Source organism: Archocentrus centrarchus, chromosome 8 (assembly GCF_007364275.1).
Source record: "Archocentrus centrarchus isolate MPI-CPG fArcCen1 chromosome 8, fArcCen1, whole genome shotgun sequence".
Classification (NCBI taxonomy): domain Eukaryota; kingdom Metazoa; phylum Chordata; class Actinopteri; order Cichliformes; family Cichlidae; genus Archocentrus; species Archocentrus centrarchus.
In genome coordinates this window covers 18,062,922-18,076,389 of record NC_044353.1, presented here as the reverse complement: position 1 = coordinate 18,076,389, position 13,468 = coordinate 18,062,922, and the positions used below count along the sequence as shown (strand labels likewise).

At 43.2% G+C, this 13,468-nt stretch overlaps 1 protein-coding gene across 1 annotated transcript; it reads left to right on the top strand.

The window, feature by feature from the left end:
* Positions 1-19: 19 nt before the first annotated feature.
* On the top strand, positions 20-12,198 carry tecpr1b (tectonin beta-propeller repeat containing 1b). The gene is made up of 26 exons (XM_030736320.1): positions 20-144; positions 332-428; positions 1,319-1,551; positions 1,645-1,827; positions 1,975-2,097; positions 2,201-2,323; positions 2,838-3,012; positions 3,706-3,806; positions 4,461-4,562; positions 5,475-5,602; positions 5,696-6,309; positions 6,435-6,550; positions 6,676-6,831; positions 6,943-7,092; positions 7,199-7,356; positions 7,620-7,747; positions 8,097-8,193; positions 8,301-8,397; positions 8,496-8,575; positions 8,658-8,714; positions 8,791-8,965; positions 9,082-9,217; positions 9,414-9,506; positions 9,596-9,702; positions 10,115-10,234; positions 11,257-12,198. Exons 3-26 carry the CDS (start codon positions 1,327-1,329, stop codon positions 11,395-11,397), a joined length of 3,585 nt encoding a protein of 1,194 aa, XP_030592180.1. The 5' UTR covers positions 20-144; positions 332-428; positions 1,319-1,326; the 3' UTR covers positions 11,398-12,198.
* The last annotated feature ends 1,270 nt before the right edge of the window (positions 12,199-13,468 follow it).

The window sequence follows — 13,468 nt, the reverse complement described above, 5'->3', positions numbered from 1 at the left end:
GCAGCACTTCCTCCATTTCCTGTTGTGGAGTTGGAGCTGCACAGAGCATTCCTGTGGTCCAGAATGTGAATTTAATACTACTGTGTGCATGGATGACTTTATTTCTTCTCCCCAGAGGTGTTTCTGCGTGACGGAGCCTCATGCGTAAGTAACTGTTTTAACATTTGTGGGGTCGGACGCCAGCTGACTGCTGCCCGTTCCCTGAGGATGTAGACAGCTTATAGCCGACTTTGCGGCATATCTTAATATCAAATCTGTTATCACGCTGCATAACACGCGTTACCCCTCTTCTGTTGTTATTTCACATGGGTTTTGAATGTGTCTCACTCAGCACGGGCCTCGGAGATGACAGGTATCGGCTGTTGCACCTGATGTCATGAGTGTGTGGATATTCCCTTGACAACCGCGGATCGGATACCAATATTCAGGTAAGGCTGCTGTCCGAGACCGTGCAGTGTTTCTGATCCTGGATTTACTGGAGCTGCTGTGTGTGACTGCGTAAAGCTTTATTGCAGTCTATAAGCCATAACAAGTTCAGCCCGGACAACTGCAGGCTTACAGAAACTGTGATGTGATGCGCTCCGCTTGTTTTGTTTATGAGGGAGGCAAATAAAGGCCCGGCTGAACGGATAGCTTTGGCATAGTAACAGCGGATACTGTAGCGGATTAGTATCAGACGATAAAGCAAGGGTCAAGCCAGCCAGCCAAAATAAAAGACTTCCGGTCAAACTTTGCAAATTAAAAGTCGATTTCCTTTTATACAGAAGGTCATGGGGTTGGGGCCTTCAAGTTTTTGGATAGTGTAAGAATGTACCAGATTCTTACACTGATTTGTCACCTTCTAAAATATTTTTGCTATGTCTCTGATAGTTTTATCTTTTCTTTTCTTTTTTTTTTCTTTTTTTGGCCTTCTAAACTTGCATATTGGACCTCATATTGAGAGTTGCTGTGAACAGCTACCAAATGCAAGTTCAGCACTTGAAATCTACTCCATGTCCTTTTTTTTACTTGCTTATTTTTTTCATGCAATAATGAGGAAACAGACCTCACCCGGCCATGAAAATTGTCCAATTACCTTTGCACCTCTGAAAATGGGGGACTGTGTATAAAAATGGATGTAATTCCTAAAGGGTTAATGCAATACTTTTGTTAAAGCACTTCAATTAAAGCTGAAACCCTGCTCTTCAATAACATATTACTTGTTTGATTTAAAACCCACCATGGTGGCATCCAGAGACAATTATATCATTGCAGTAGTTTTTAGAATATATAAGGCACAGTTTGGAATGATGAGTGCTGTCCTGTTGTTGCTGTTCAGGAGTCATCATGCCCATAACACTTCTGTGGGCTGTGGATGTGTACGGCAGAGTTTACAGCCTTTCCACAGCCGGCCAGAGCTGGGAACGCGATGACGACACACTGCTAGAGCTGAAGCGCGTCACTGCAGGGAAGGGGCGCTGCTGGGGCATTGGCTGTGACCACCATGTTTACCTCAATATGATGCCCAGTGAGACACCCATCCGCTACCGGGAGGAGACCTATGAAAACCAGGTGGGGCCAAGCCATATGTTGTTGCACCAAAAATGGAGATGCTGTTCATCATTAATGCTAAATCTCTGCTGCTCGGCATTTGTGTTTTTTCAGAGGTGGAACCCAGTGGATGGCTTTACTGACACGCTGCTGCCCACGGACCGCTGGCCGTGGAGCGACGTGACTGGAATGAATCCTCAACCGCTCCACAGCTTCCAGCTGCCCTCTCGCAGCTGGGAGTGGGAGGGAGACTGGTATGTGGATCAGAGCTGTGGAGGAGAACCCAGCCAGACTGGGGTGAGAAATAACTCAGCTCCTCATGAACACAAATAAACACTTTATTCTTATCCACCTGTCTTTCTTCTGTTCTTCTATGTCTTGTCAATATGAAATTCAAAAAGGTGCACAGTCATAGTCGTATGGTGTCTACCTTGGACTTTTTAGGGCTGGGAGTATGCTGTTGATTTCCCAGCCAACTTCTTCCCAGACAAAAAGTGGAATTCCTGTGTCCGTCGTAGACGATGGATCCGCTACAGAAGATACATCGCACAAGGCACTTGGGCGAAGGTTTCAAAAGTCTCTATTTATTCTGTATATCTATAAGATCATGTTACTTTCACTGTGACACAAAGCAAAAGATTCCACCCAGTAGCCTACTTTTCCTCTGCAGATCCCCTTGGACAATCCCAGGAAACCTCCACTGCCACTCTGTGACATCAGCTGTGGTGGCTGGGAGATGAGTGACCAGTCTGGAAAATATCCCTATCTCTGGGGTGTGTCTCAACAGGGACAGGTCAGTCTACTAGGCCAACAGTGTGTGTGTGGCCCATTTACTCTAAGGATAATAACTCTGTATTAAAATTAATAACAATTCCATAAATAAAAAATAGGTTATGGCTGTCCTAAAAGTTCCTTAAAAGTTTGCGCAACAATAAAAAGCTGCTCTTCAAGTTTAAAATTTCTCCATCAACAACCTCAACACAGTGTCATGGAAGCCTTACTCACACACACACACACACACACACACACACACACACACACACACACACACACACACACAAGATCAAATAATGCAAAATTAATGATGCATTCTGTTGCAACAGGGTGCACTCGTGTTGAGTGCAGGCCACTTCTAAACATTAGCCACAAGAGGGCAGCATATTCATATAGTTTACGTAGTTGAAGCTGAAGTTTGATGCTCTGTTATCCATCCCAAAATCTAGCATGGTACATTTTGGGATAGATACCCTTTTTAAATGAAGGGGTGTGCCATATGATGATCTACTGACATTACCTTTACCCTGCAGGTGTGGTTCAGAGAGGGTATCCACCCCCGTGTCCCAGAAGGCACCAGTTGGGAAGAAGTTGAAGTGCCCAAGGAGGTGGCTCAGATATCAGCTGGCCCTGGAGACCTGCTGTGGGCTTTACTTTGGGATGGGAACCTATTGGTGCGAACTGGTCTGAGCCTGGACAGTCCTACTGGTGAGCTTTCATTGTAGCTCACATTTACTCCCCAAGCGATTCTCCATTAGGTCTCACTCTGGTCCTTTTTTTTCTTTCCTTCAATGATCTTTCTTACAGAATCACTCAGTGATCTTCAGAATTTTATGGTGTAATATGAACACTCTTAGTTAGGAATCATTATGTAACTGCTCTGAAATTAATTATTAATGCAGTTTAAATGCTAGGAACAGTTTTTAATGGTATTATAACACTGTATATGAAGTCCCAGTAATGTATAGCACATCTAGAAAGTATCTAGTGAAATTCACTGCATTTCCAAAAGTGGGTCTTATTAAACATACGATATGTAGTGTTGTCATATGCCAGTTAAGTCAAGTCTGTCTCAAATGTAAAGGTTCAAAGGCATAAAAAAAACATATTAAAAACAAGAGAAAAGGGGAAAAAATAAATAAATAAAGTCACCAACATTAAATCTGACAATTATATAAAAAGCAAACAATCAGAATAACTTAAAAAATATAGAAAAATATAAAATATATATAAAATAGTTTTGTGTGTAGGATAAGAAAACCTCACTCCACTATAAACAGCAGCAACACATCATGCCTTTTGAACTGAACAGAAACCCTCTCAATAATAATGAGGTCCTCATAATAACGAGGTTTCTCCTTTGTGCTGCATTCGTAAAGTATTTTCTTTTTCTTTGGCCAGGCACATCGTGGATCGAGGTGGAATCACCAGGAAAGGAAATTGAACCACTTCACGTGGCTGTAGGAGCCAGTGTGGTCTGGGTGGTCACTAAGGACTACAAGGTGGGTCAAGACACCCACCTTGTCTTAGTTATTAGTCAGTTACAGTTAAGTTGAGGCATTATAGCCTACTGACAGTCACTGTGATTCTCTGAGACATGAAACAGAGTCTTGCTCTTCCCACAGCATTTTTATTGAATATTATCGTTGGGCTGGTTTTCACTGCGCTTGCTTTAGGCTTTGTAGTACTACTTTTTTTTTTTTTTTTTTTTTTAAAGCACACCTCAAAAACCAAGGGCTCAGGATCAGGACTTGTACTGATACAATGTATAGACAAAAATATTAGGCCACACCTATTAAATCTTTAAATTCAGGTGTTTTCAGTCCCTTTGTCCAAGGTGTATAGCAGGAGGTCGTGGAGTACTGAGGCACATAGTGCATAAAGGTCAGTAACACTTTGCTGACTCAATAAGTGCAGCACTTCAAACTTACTCTGACATAAACATCAGCACAAAAATTGTGCACCGGGAGCTTTGTGGTGTGGGTTTCCGTGACTGAGCAGCTCCTGTAGGTGACCCCATACATTTGTCTATATAGTGCATGCGGGTCTATATAGGGTGTACTGTTGTATTATTTTCTACCAATGTGGCAAAGTAGGGTAACTTGGACTACATGATGTTTTTGAGTAATGACCCCAACACTGGTTCATAAATCCAGGTGTGGTTCAGGCGTGGCGTGAACTCCCACAACCCCTGTGGCTCTGGCTGGATCAGCATCGGAGGGGAGATGATGATGGTGGATGTAGGACTCAATGACCAGGTTAGGAGAACTTTTGCAATCATTTCATCAACACATCATCAGTTCATCAATTTAAATAAACCACTGGACGAGTTGACTGTAATGTAATATTGGTATAAAACAAAACATTTCTTAAATGCTTATACTGTTGATTCAATAGGTTAGCTGTTGCCACTGAAGTGGGCTTGTAGGTGACATGTAAATATTAAGAATATAATTTTACTTTAACTTTGTTGCTGGTTGGCTCTTTTAAACTCTGCTGCTGGCTTCTGCTCTGCAAAGCTTCTGTACTTCTAGCCGATCCCCCCCTCTGTCTGCTTCCCTTTACTGTCACTTTGGATCTGGTTTCAGGACAAACCAGATCAGGTCTGAGGGTGAGGTAGAAATTCTTCGCTCCTATGCCTCACTGCTGAAGACTTTGCTAGCGCTGCAAACCCATATATCGCACCTCCTCCCTTTTGGTCTCACCCATGTCCCCTTTTCCCCAGCCCTCCTTCTCTATCCTGTAGTCCTGCACTGTAACACGAGTACAACCAGACGTTCCAGCCAATGTCCCAGCAGGCCCGGCCTTATATATCCCCAGACTATATTCCTACTCACCTCACATAGGGGAGACTCCCTAATTAGAAGCTGGCCAAGCCATCATCATCATATCCCATATTTCATATTTCAGGGTTGTAATTATGGATATGGCTTGTGTGAGGTGGCAGGAGCCAGTGTTACAGTATATGGCCTTATAAAGTAGCACTTGCCTGTGTCCTGCTAGTGCTTCTGATGTGTCTTTGAGGGGTTAATAAAAATGTTATTATATTTATTAGAGATTCAGTCACATAATAAGTAAATATAACATGTACAGCAGTGCCTGTCTTTTTTTTATGTCTCAGAGTAGATGGTTCTTTTTTTTTTTTCTCTCCCCCTCTATTTTTCTGTTAGGTGTGGGCGGTTGGTGAGGACCGCGGCCTGTATTTTAGAATAGGTGTCACCCCATCCGAACCAAGTGGAAGTGGTTGGATCCCTGTGTCTGCCCAATGGGGCAATAGTAAAGAGGTTATTCCACCCAGGTCTGCAGAAATAAATGAACTGCATCTTTTAACTGCATCATCACATTCAAACTTAACGTTTGACTGTGTGTGTGTGTGTGTATTGTTTAACAGGGATGACTGTGAGTTCAATGGGCAGTTGACTGAGGCATCACAGGGCTCCGTTCTGAGCTGCACTGATTCAGACTCAGAGTTGTGTCCTACTGACCCACAAAATAGCACTTCTAACACCCCCCTCTTGGAGGCAGAAGCTCCCTCTGTTGTCCCCTTAGGGGGATCTGACTCACCTACAGCTCCCCAGGAAAAAGAAGATGCTCCTTTACACCCCAAAACAAATGCCCCCAAACCCTTTATTCCAGCCAGTGACAGCTTCATCAACAGCCTGGTCGCCGACCGTGACAAAAGTTCCACGATGCAACCGGCCATCACAGAGGTACCGCAGGAAGAGCGCGAGGAGCCACCTGTAGCCGCAGTATTCCAAACCTTTGATGCTGGAGGACGCGATGTCCCCTGGATGAACGTGGACCTGGAGGGGGCAGAAGCAGCTCGGAGTGCACAAGCATCAGGGCCGTCACTGGGCGATGGCAGTGCAGCTGCCACTTATGCGCTGGGGACTCTGGAGAGCTCTCAGGGAGTCGGGGAAGAGGAGGGACCAGTGTGGACTTGGATTTCTGGTGGAGCTTGTAATGTGGATGCAAGTTCACACATCAGCTGGCTTAGTCCTACAGGTATATTGACAACCAGTATGTGAGGATTTTGAGACTGATATTGAGTTTTTACCCACAAACAATAAATATATACAGTATTTGTTATCTCTGTGAATGGTTGTGTGAAGTGTATGTCTGTCCGTCAGGTCCTCTCACCACCTCTCTGTCACTGACTCCAGTCCAGTCAGCCGCCTGGAGCAAGCAGCCACAGCAGCAGGAACACAGAGAGGAGATCAGCAAAAAACCGCTGGAGAGAAGCAGCGTAAGACAACTTGTATATGACATTTCTCTCAACCTGCTCTTCCAAGTTTTGGATTCTATACATCTCCACTCATGGCACACCTTCCTCAGCTGTGTCTGTGTCTGTGCCTCTTTCTCTCTCATCAGTCGGTGTGGGTGCGTAAGGGTACGTTGCGCTGGTGGAGAGATTGGAAACCTCAGCGCTGGATCGATGTGGGCGTTGCTCTAGAGCAGTCCACCAAGTCAGATGGCAGAAAGGACAGCATTTTCTTTGTTTATTACACACAGTATGATGAGAAAAAGGTTGGTTGTTTTAAGCTGTGACCTGCTGATTCTCACAGAAAGTGACAAAAGCACAGCATACTGTTACTTATAGCTGCTTCTTGATTGCTCTCTTCTTTCTCTTTGTCTCAGTACCTTCATGTGTTTATAAATGAAGTGACAGCGCTGGTTCCAGTGCTCAGGGACTGCCACTATGCCTTTGCTGTGTACACGGCCGAAAGGACCAAACAGAGGTGGCCTCTGGTCCTGGCAGCTCAAAGTGAAAAGGATATGAATGACTGGGTAACAGTTTCATGCAGTATTAAGTAGCAACAGTTTTTCCATCCATTATTTTTCAGTGAAGCTGATCACATTCTCCATTCTTTCTGGGTCTGCCTTGTGTCTTCAGTTGTGCCTGTTGTCTGACTGTTGCTGTGAATGTCGAGGGATCACAGGTCCTCCGTCCAGACAGGCCCTGTGGTCCACCACGTCAAAGGGAGATATCATGGTCCATGAGCCGTCCTTCTCCCTGGAGGCCCCTGCACACGCTATGGCCTGTGACCTCATGTGAGACTGATACCAAGCAATGGATTCTGGATTCTTTCCGTCCGCTTTAAATGTCTTTTCCTTTTGTTTCTCATCATCTTGACCTAATTTCTCATCAGTCTGTTTTTATTTTAATTCATTGCTTCAGTAGCATGCTAACATACATCAGTGTCTGGTTAAACTGGGTAGTATCTGGGCAGCTAATCACTTTCAAAGTCTGTGCTGAAATCTGTGCTAACTATACTGGTGCTAATGCTGGGCGCTTCTGCTGTATGGTGCTGCAGGTTTTGGCGCCAGATCCCCGGCCACCTACGCCGTGTAGAGTCTAACAGTCTGGGGCTGGTGTGGGGCATCGGGTGGGACGGCACCGCCTGGGTCTACAGTGGGCGATATGGGAAACAGCCCAACCCGGGTAAACATGTCCTGTAGACAGTTACCCAGGTGCCCCTCACCTTAAAACGAATACCTCACTACAAAATGAAGATATCTTTTATTCATATATTCTTATTAAACAAAGCCAAAAAAATTCAAAGTCAAACCAATTTTTAACCAGCAAATAACATACTAACATGCAAATATCCCAAAAAGAGCCAGTCCACTCTTTTCTTGCTAACATGATCTAGATTTGTGTGCAACTGCTTGAGCACAGTTTAAGTCTCTTCCATCTGTTGCCACTGTAGAGCCTGTTGAAACGCACAGACACACATGCATAAATATGAATTCTCTTGCCTGCATTAAATTTATGTGTCTGTGTTTTCCAGCAGGAGATGCCGTTCAGATGCACCAGCAGACTGATGTCAGGAGCGTGCACGTGTATGAGAATCAAAGATGGAACCCCATGACTGGATATACTGACAAGTAGGACCCCTCCCATCTTTTATAGTTTTTAAGTCTTTGCACTTTATTTTAAGCTTTGCAGCTGTTCTTGCCACCTTACACCATTCCTTTGTGATTTACTCCTCCAGAGGGCTTCCTACAGACCGCCCTATGTGGAGCGATGAGAGCGGCCTAACGGAGTGCACCAAAGGCAGCACATCTCCGCCCTCCCCTCAGTGGTCTTGGGTAGGTGGAATCCAAGGGATCAATTCACCTTCCAATATTCCTCCCGCATATTTATTTTTTGTTTCATTGGTATTTTGTGCCATGAACATTTGTTTCAGGTGTCAGAGTGGGCCGTGGACTACAGCGTCCCCGGAGGAACAGACAAAGAAGGTTGGCAGTACGCTGCAGACTTTCCCACGTATGTAAGATTTTTTTTTAATTAGGCAGTTGCTTCAAATAAAGAAGTCGTGCCATTTGTCTGACTCATCTGTCTTCTGCAGGACATTTCATGGCCACAAAACCATGAAAGACTTCGTTAGACGCAGAAGATGGACTAGGTAATCACACTTGCATCACTGTGGTTTGTAACACTCAGTTTTTGCAGCATCATAACAGTAAAATATCTACACGCAGGAAGTGTAAGATCACATTGCAAGCTCCATGGCAGCAGGTTCCACCCATCCACCTGAGCGACATCTCTCTGATGCCATGCTTGGTCCAGAGCAAAATGGAGCAAGTCCCTCTCTGGGCCCTCAGTGACAAGGGAGATGTCTTGTGTCGGTTGGGAGTCAGCCCCCAAAACCCTGCGGTGAGAAACTTGCTGAAGATTTGTTTTTATGTGCAGTTACTTCACAGTAATTGTGGAGAGAAAAAAAAAAAAAAAATCACCACTTATCTCTAACCCCACTGTATCTGACTCCATAGGGCAGCTCATGGCTCCATGTGGGCACTGACCAGCCATTTAAGTCTATCTCTATTGGTGGAGCCAATCAAGTGTGGGCCATTGCCAAGGATGGAGCTGTCTTCTATAGAGGATCGGTGTCCCCACAAAACCCTGCAGGTCAATTAAAGATATGAAACTCATAATGAATCATATATGCAAGTCATAAAGTTATAATGTATGCTGCAGGAAAAGAGAATAAAGTTTAATGATTCATGATGTGAGTGCATGCACCCTGTGCTGATTAATATAAGTGTTGAGAAATCAGGTAGAGCCAGACCTTTTATTTATTTATTTATTTTTTGTCCCTCTGCAGGAGAGTGCTGGTACCACATCCCTTCTCCCTTGAGACAGACTCTCAGACAGCTATCTGTTGGGCGGACCTCTGTCTTTGCTGTGGATGAAAACAGTGAGCAATATTAGATTTTATTAGATTAATGTCTATTAAAAAGCAAGAACATGAGTTAAATGGCATTACCTTCTGTTAATGTCATATAGGTAACCTGTGGTACAGACAGGGCCTCACCCCCAGCTACCCTCAGGGCTCCGCCTGGGAGCTCATCTCCAGCAATGTCGTCAAGGTTTCTGTGGGACCACTGGACCAGGTCAGTGTTACTACAGCAAAAGTTATAATCTACACTGCTTTTCACAGATAAGACTCACAGAAGTGCTTTACAAAGGCAATGCATTCTGCATTAATGGGATTGAATGTTAAACAGAATCTACAAATACTTAAAAGGAATAAAAACAAAAACTACATTCTAAGTAAAACTGGAGTTAAAAGTAGCACAAGAATTCAAATGAACTTTACATAATAGCAGACCTGTTGCATACATATCACCCAGTTAGCCATCTAACCAGATTTGTCTTTAGCAAACTTTTAAGGCATTCAGACAACAAAGCCTGAAAAGCTTGATCACCCCAGAGACTATACCATAGAATAAAACTTGTCCCAGGAAATCAACTGATGGCTGAAAACATAAGAAGCATATTCATCAGGGATGCTGTTCTCTCCAGGTGTGGATTATAGCCGATGGAGTTCCAGGTTTCCCTACTGAGACTCCCGGAGCCATCTGTCACAGGACGGGTGTGGGACCCATGCAGCCCAAGGGCCAGTCCTGGGACTATGGGATAGGGGTGAGTTCCTGATCTTTGTAACTTCCCTTTCTATTTTGCTCTAAAATAATCATAATAAAAAAAGAAAATTAAAGCAATAGAACACACATTTGTAGATTTGATAGAACTGTACAAAAATCTTGAGTCACCCCTCATTTCCTCCATCAAGGAGGTTATGCTTTTGGTAGCGTTTGCATGTGTCCATCATTCTGTCTGAAAACACGATAGCTCGAAAAGTTTTGAATGAATTCTGATAAAACTTTGGAGCGGTGCAGAGGTCATGTTAACAATCCATTAAAGTTTGGCTTACATCCAACAAGGCATTCAAGGTCAACTTAAATACCTTTTGTCATAGTTTTTTATTAAATAAATAATTGCACGGTGTTGTATTTAAATAATTTTAAGACTTAATAAGGACCAGATGATTTTTTTTTTTTTTTTTTATGTTCTGATACATATGAAATGAAACAGGGTGTACTTTGTTTTTACCACAATTGTAATTAGCCCAATGTTGCACAAACTTTTCCTTAAAACTTTGTCCAGCAGATTTTCTGCTCTTCACTTGGGTGCAGGAAGTATTCAAAAGACGTTAAAGCTGCATTAGGTCAGAGCTGCAGAATGGGGTCACCTGTCATAGAGCCCAGTAGGTTAATGACTGCACAGCACAGACTGATATCCATTGCTGGGGCTGCTGAAAACATCAGTAATGGACTTCAATAAGAATGCTCACCCATGTTTTGACACTTTTTTTTTTTTCTTTTTTTACTCTGTATTGATACCCAGTAATCATGTCTGAGTCTGTTGGGCAGGACACAGTTTCTGGTAGCATTACTGTTGCATCAGGACCAAACAAACCACACATTTAATTTTTCAGTATTTTATTTGTTAGATTTATGAACAGCATTTAGACACTGCCTCTGCTTCCTTCCTGCTCAAATATGACATTTGTGTATGAATGCCATAGACATTTTCTCATGCTAAAGGGCAAATTTTGTCATTTATTTTTAGTATTTATTGTCGTTTTGTATGTGTTTGACATCCAGGGTGGATGGGAACACATCAGCGTGAGGGGGAACTCAGCAGAGGCTCCTCGAGGCCCACACCCTCCCCTCGCCGGCCCCTCGCGTAGCCCGGTGCTCCCACAGCGTCCAACTCAAGTGAATGGAAACGCCATGTGCGTGTAGCTCTCTCCCATTTCCTCCTCGTCCTTTTCCTCAGCCCTGTTTGTGCCTGAATCTACATAGAGTATCTCTCCTCAGACCACTTAAGCAAACCCTTATCCCTTCACGTAAAGGGAAATGCACAATCACACCCCTGGGTTTGGACTGTATATCATGGTTGGATTTGAAACTTGATCGATGGATGAATGTTACTCGCTGGCTTGTTTCCCAGTCAGAAATCATGTCAGTATTCACTGATGAAAGCGAGTGCATGTTCTTGCTCTTACTAGGCTTTGGCTACTGGATGGCACAGGATCTAGCAATAGCTTTTATTCTTATCTACAGCAACCTGATAAAACCTAAGATGGTGGGATATTGATGAAGGGCTAAGGCTTGGCTACCAAATAAACTTCAAGCAATCCCAGAGTAGCTGAAGCGGTTTGTAGAATCTTCTTCTGTTTGTTTTTTGTGGTTTTGAGTTGCCTGTCTTGTACATTTGCACGTGATATCATTTAATTATTATGCATTTGTTGAATTGTGTTTCTCTGTTGAATTTTGGACCGTTACATGTTTGCAGTGGAGTGTATTTTTGGCTGCTAATATTTTCACAATGACTGGCAAAAAATTTGATACATTCATTCTGTGTGGAAAATGTATTGCTTTTTACCGCCAGGCGATACCTTTCTATCCTTCTGCAATAAAAAAAAAAAAAAGAAGCTCTTCCTGTTAATGTATACACATCTAGATAACTGCTATGACCGTTACACTGCAGCAGGTCTGAATGTCACCATGGCTGGACATTCATTCTACAAGGGCATTGAAATGTGGGAATAAAAGTCTAAAATCACAGTTCTGTGTTTTGACCTCATTTCACAGGCGATCTGGAAAATATTTGCTACACACTGTTACACTGTCTCCCTCTCATACACATTCATCCTGTCTTGCTTCTACTGACTTTCATTCCTCGTCTCTCCAGTGCATACCTCCACCTCTCCAGGCTCTCCTCCACATGCTCCCTACTCCCACTACAGATCTCAGTCATCTGCAAACATGAGACTCCTGCCTGACTTTTCTGTCAGCCTGTTCATCACATCACAAACAAGAAGGGACTCCCTGAGCGGATCCCTGATCCCCATCTTGAACCCATCTGTCACTCCTACTGCACGACTTGATCTGTCCTCATACATGTCATGCACCACCCTCACATTCTCCTGTGTCTGAAATGCTTTTATTCCTACAAATATGTTTAACTGGACCACTATTAAAAAAATGTGTAATGTATTGTGTGAGCATTTCTCATCCACTGAAAAATTAATGATTTCATATATTGTTACACAGCTGTGCAGATTTGTGTATTTAGACCATCTTTGTCCACTCTGACCGGAGTATATTCTACAGAATTTCTTATTTTAAGTCTACATTCCCAAAATGGATGCATACAAAAAAAAACTGCATCACAATATTTTTTCTCCAACATTCAAAAGGCTATTCCATGTGGGACCTTAAATATGTAATACAAGTGCTCATTACTTCGTCACAGAGCAGCTCAAACTGGGCTGTTCTAACGCCTCGATTATTTTTTCAGCCATTCTGATGGAGGTTTGCTGCTGTGCTTGGTTTCTTTGTCCTGTTGCATGACTCAATTTAGGCCAAGACGGCCTCAGATTTCTCTCTAGAATACTTTGGTATACAAAAGAGTTCATGGTTGACCCAATGACTGCAGGTCCTTATGATGCATGTATGCATGCATTTATGCTGATTTGCTGTGTTTGGTTTTCACCAAATGTGGCGCTGTGCATTATGTTCAAAAACTACCACTTTGGTCCCAAAGGACATTGTTCCTGAAGTCTTGTTGGTTGTTCAAATGCAATTTTTCTCCTTTGAATCTGTCATTTCTGGCTAGAGCATTTCAGTTCCTCAGACTGCACAGTCTGACCTTGGGGTAAATCTGTTGGGACACCTATAAAAGGCTTTGCTTTTATAGGTGTTCACACTTGCTGAAGATCAATTACTCAAGTGCATTTGATAAGCAGCACCTGGCTGCTACTTATCCTCTTAATTACCCAACTGACTAAACCTTTCAACATTAAAAGCA

Coding starts and splice junctions, on each gene's coding strand:
- tecpr1b (XM_030736320.1), top strand. CDS start 1,327: ATGCCCATAACACTTCTGTGGGCTGTGGATGTGTACGGCAGAGTTTAC. Junction 8,576..8,657: donor TACGCTGCAGACTTTCCCAC/GTATGTAAGATT, acceptor TGTCTTCTGCAG/GACATTTCATGGCCACAAAA. Junction 10,235..11,256: donor CCTGGGACTATGGGATAGGG/GTGAGTTCCTGA, acceptor TTTGACATCCAG/GGTGGATGGGAACACATCAG.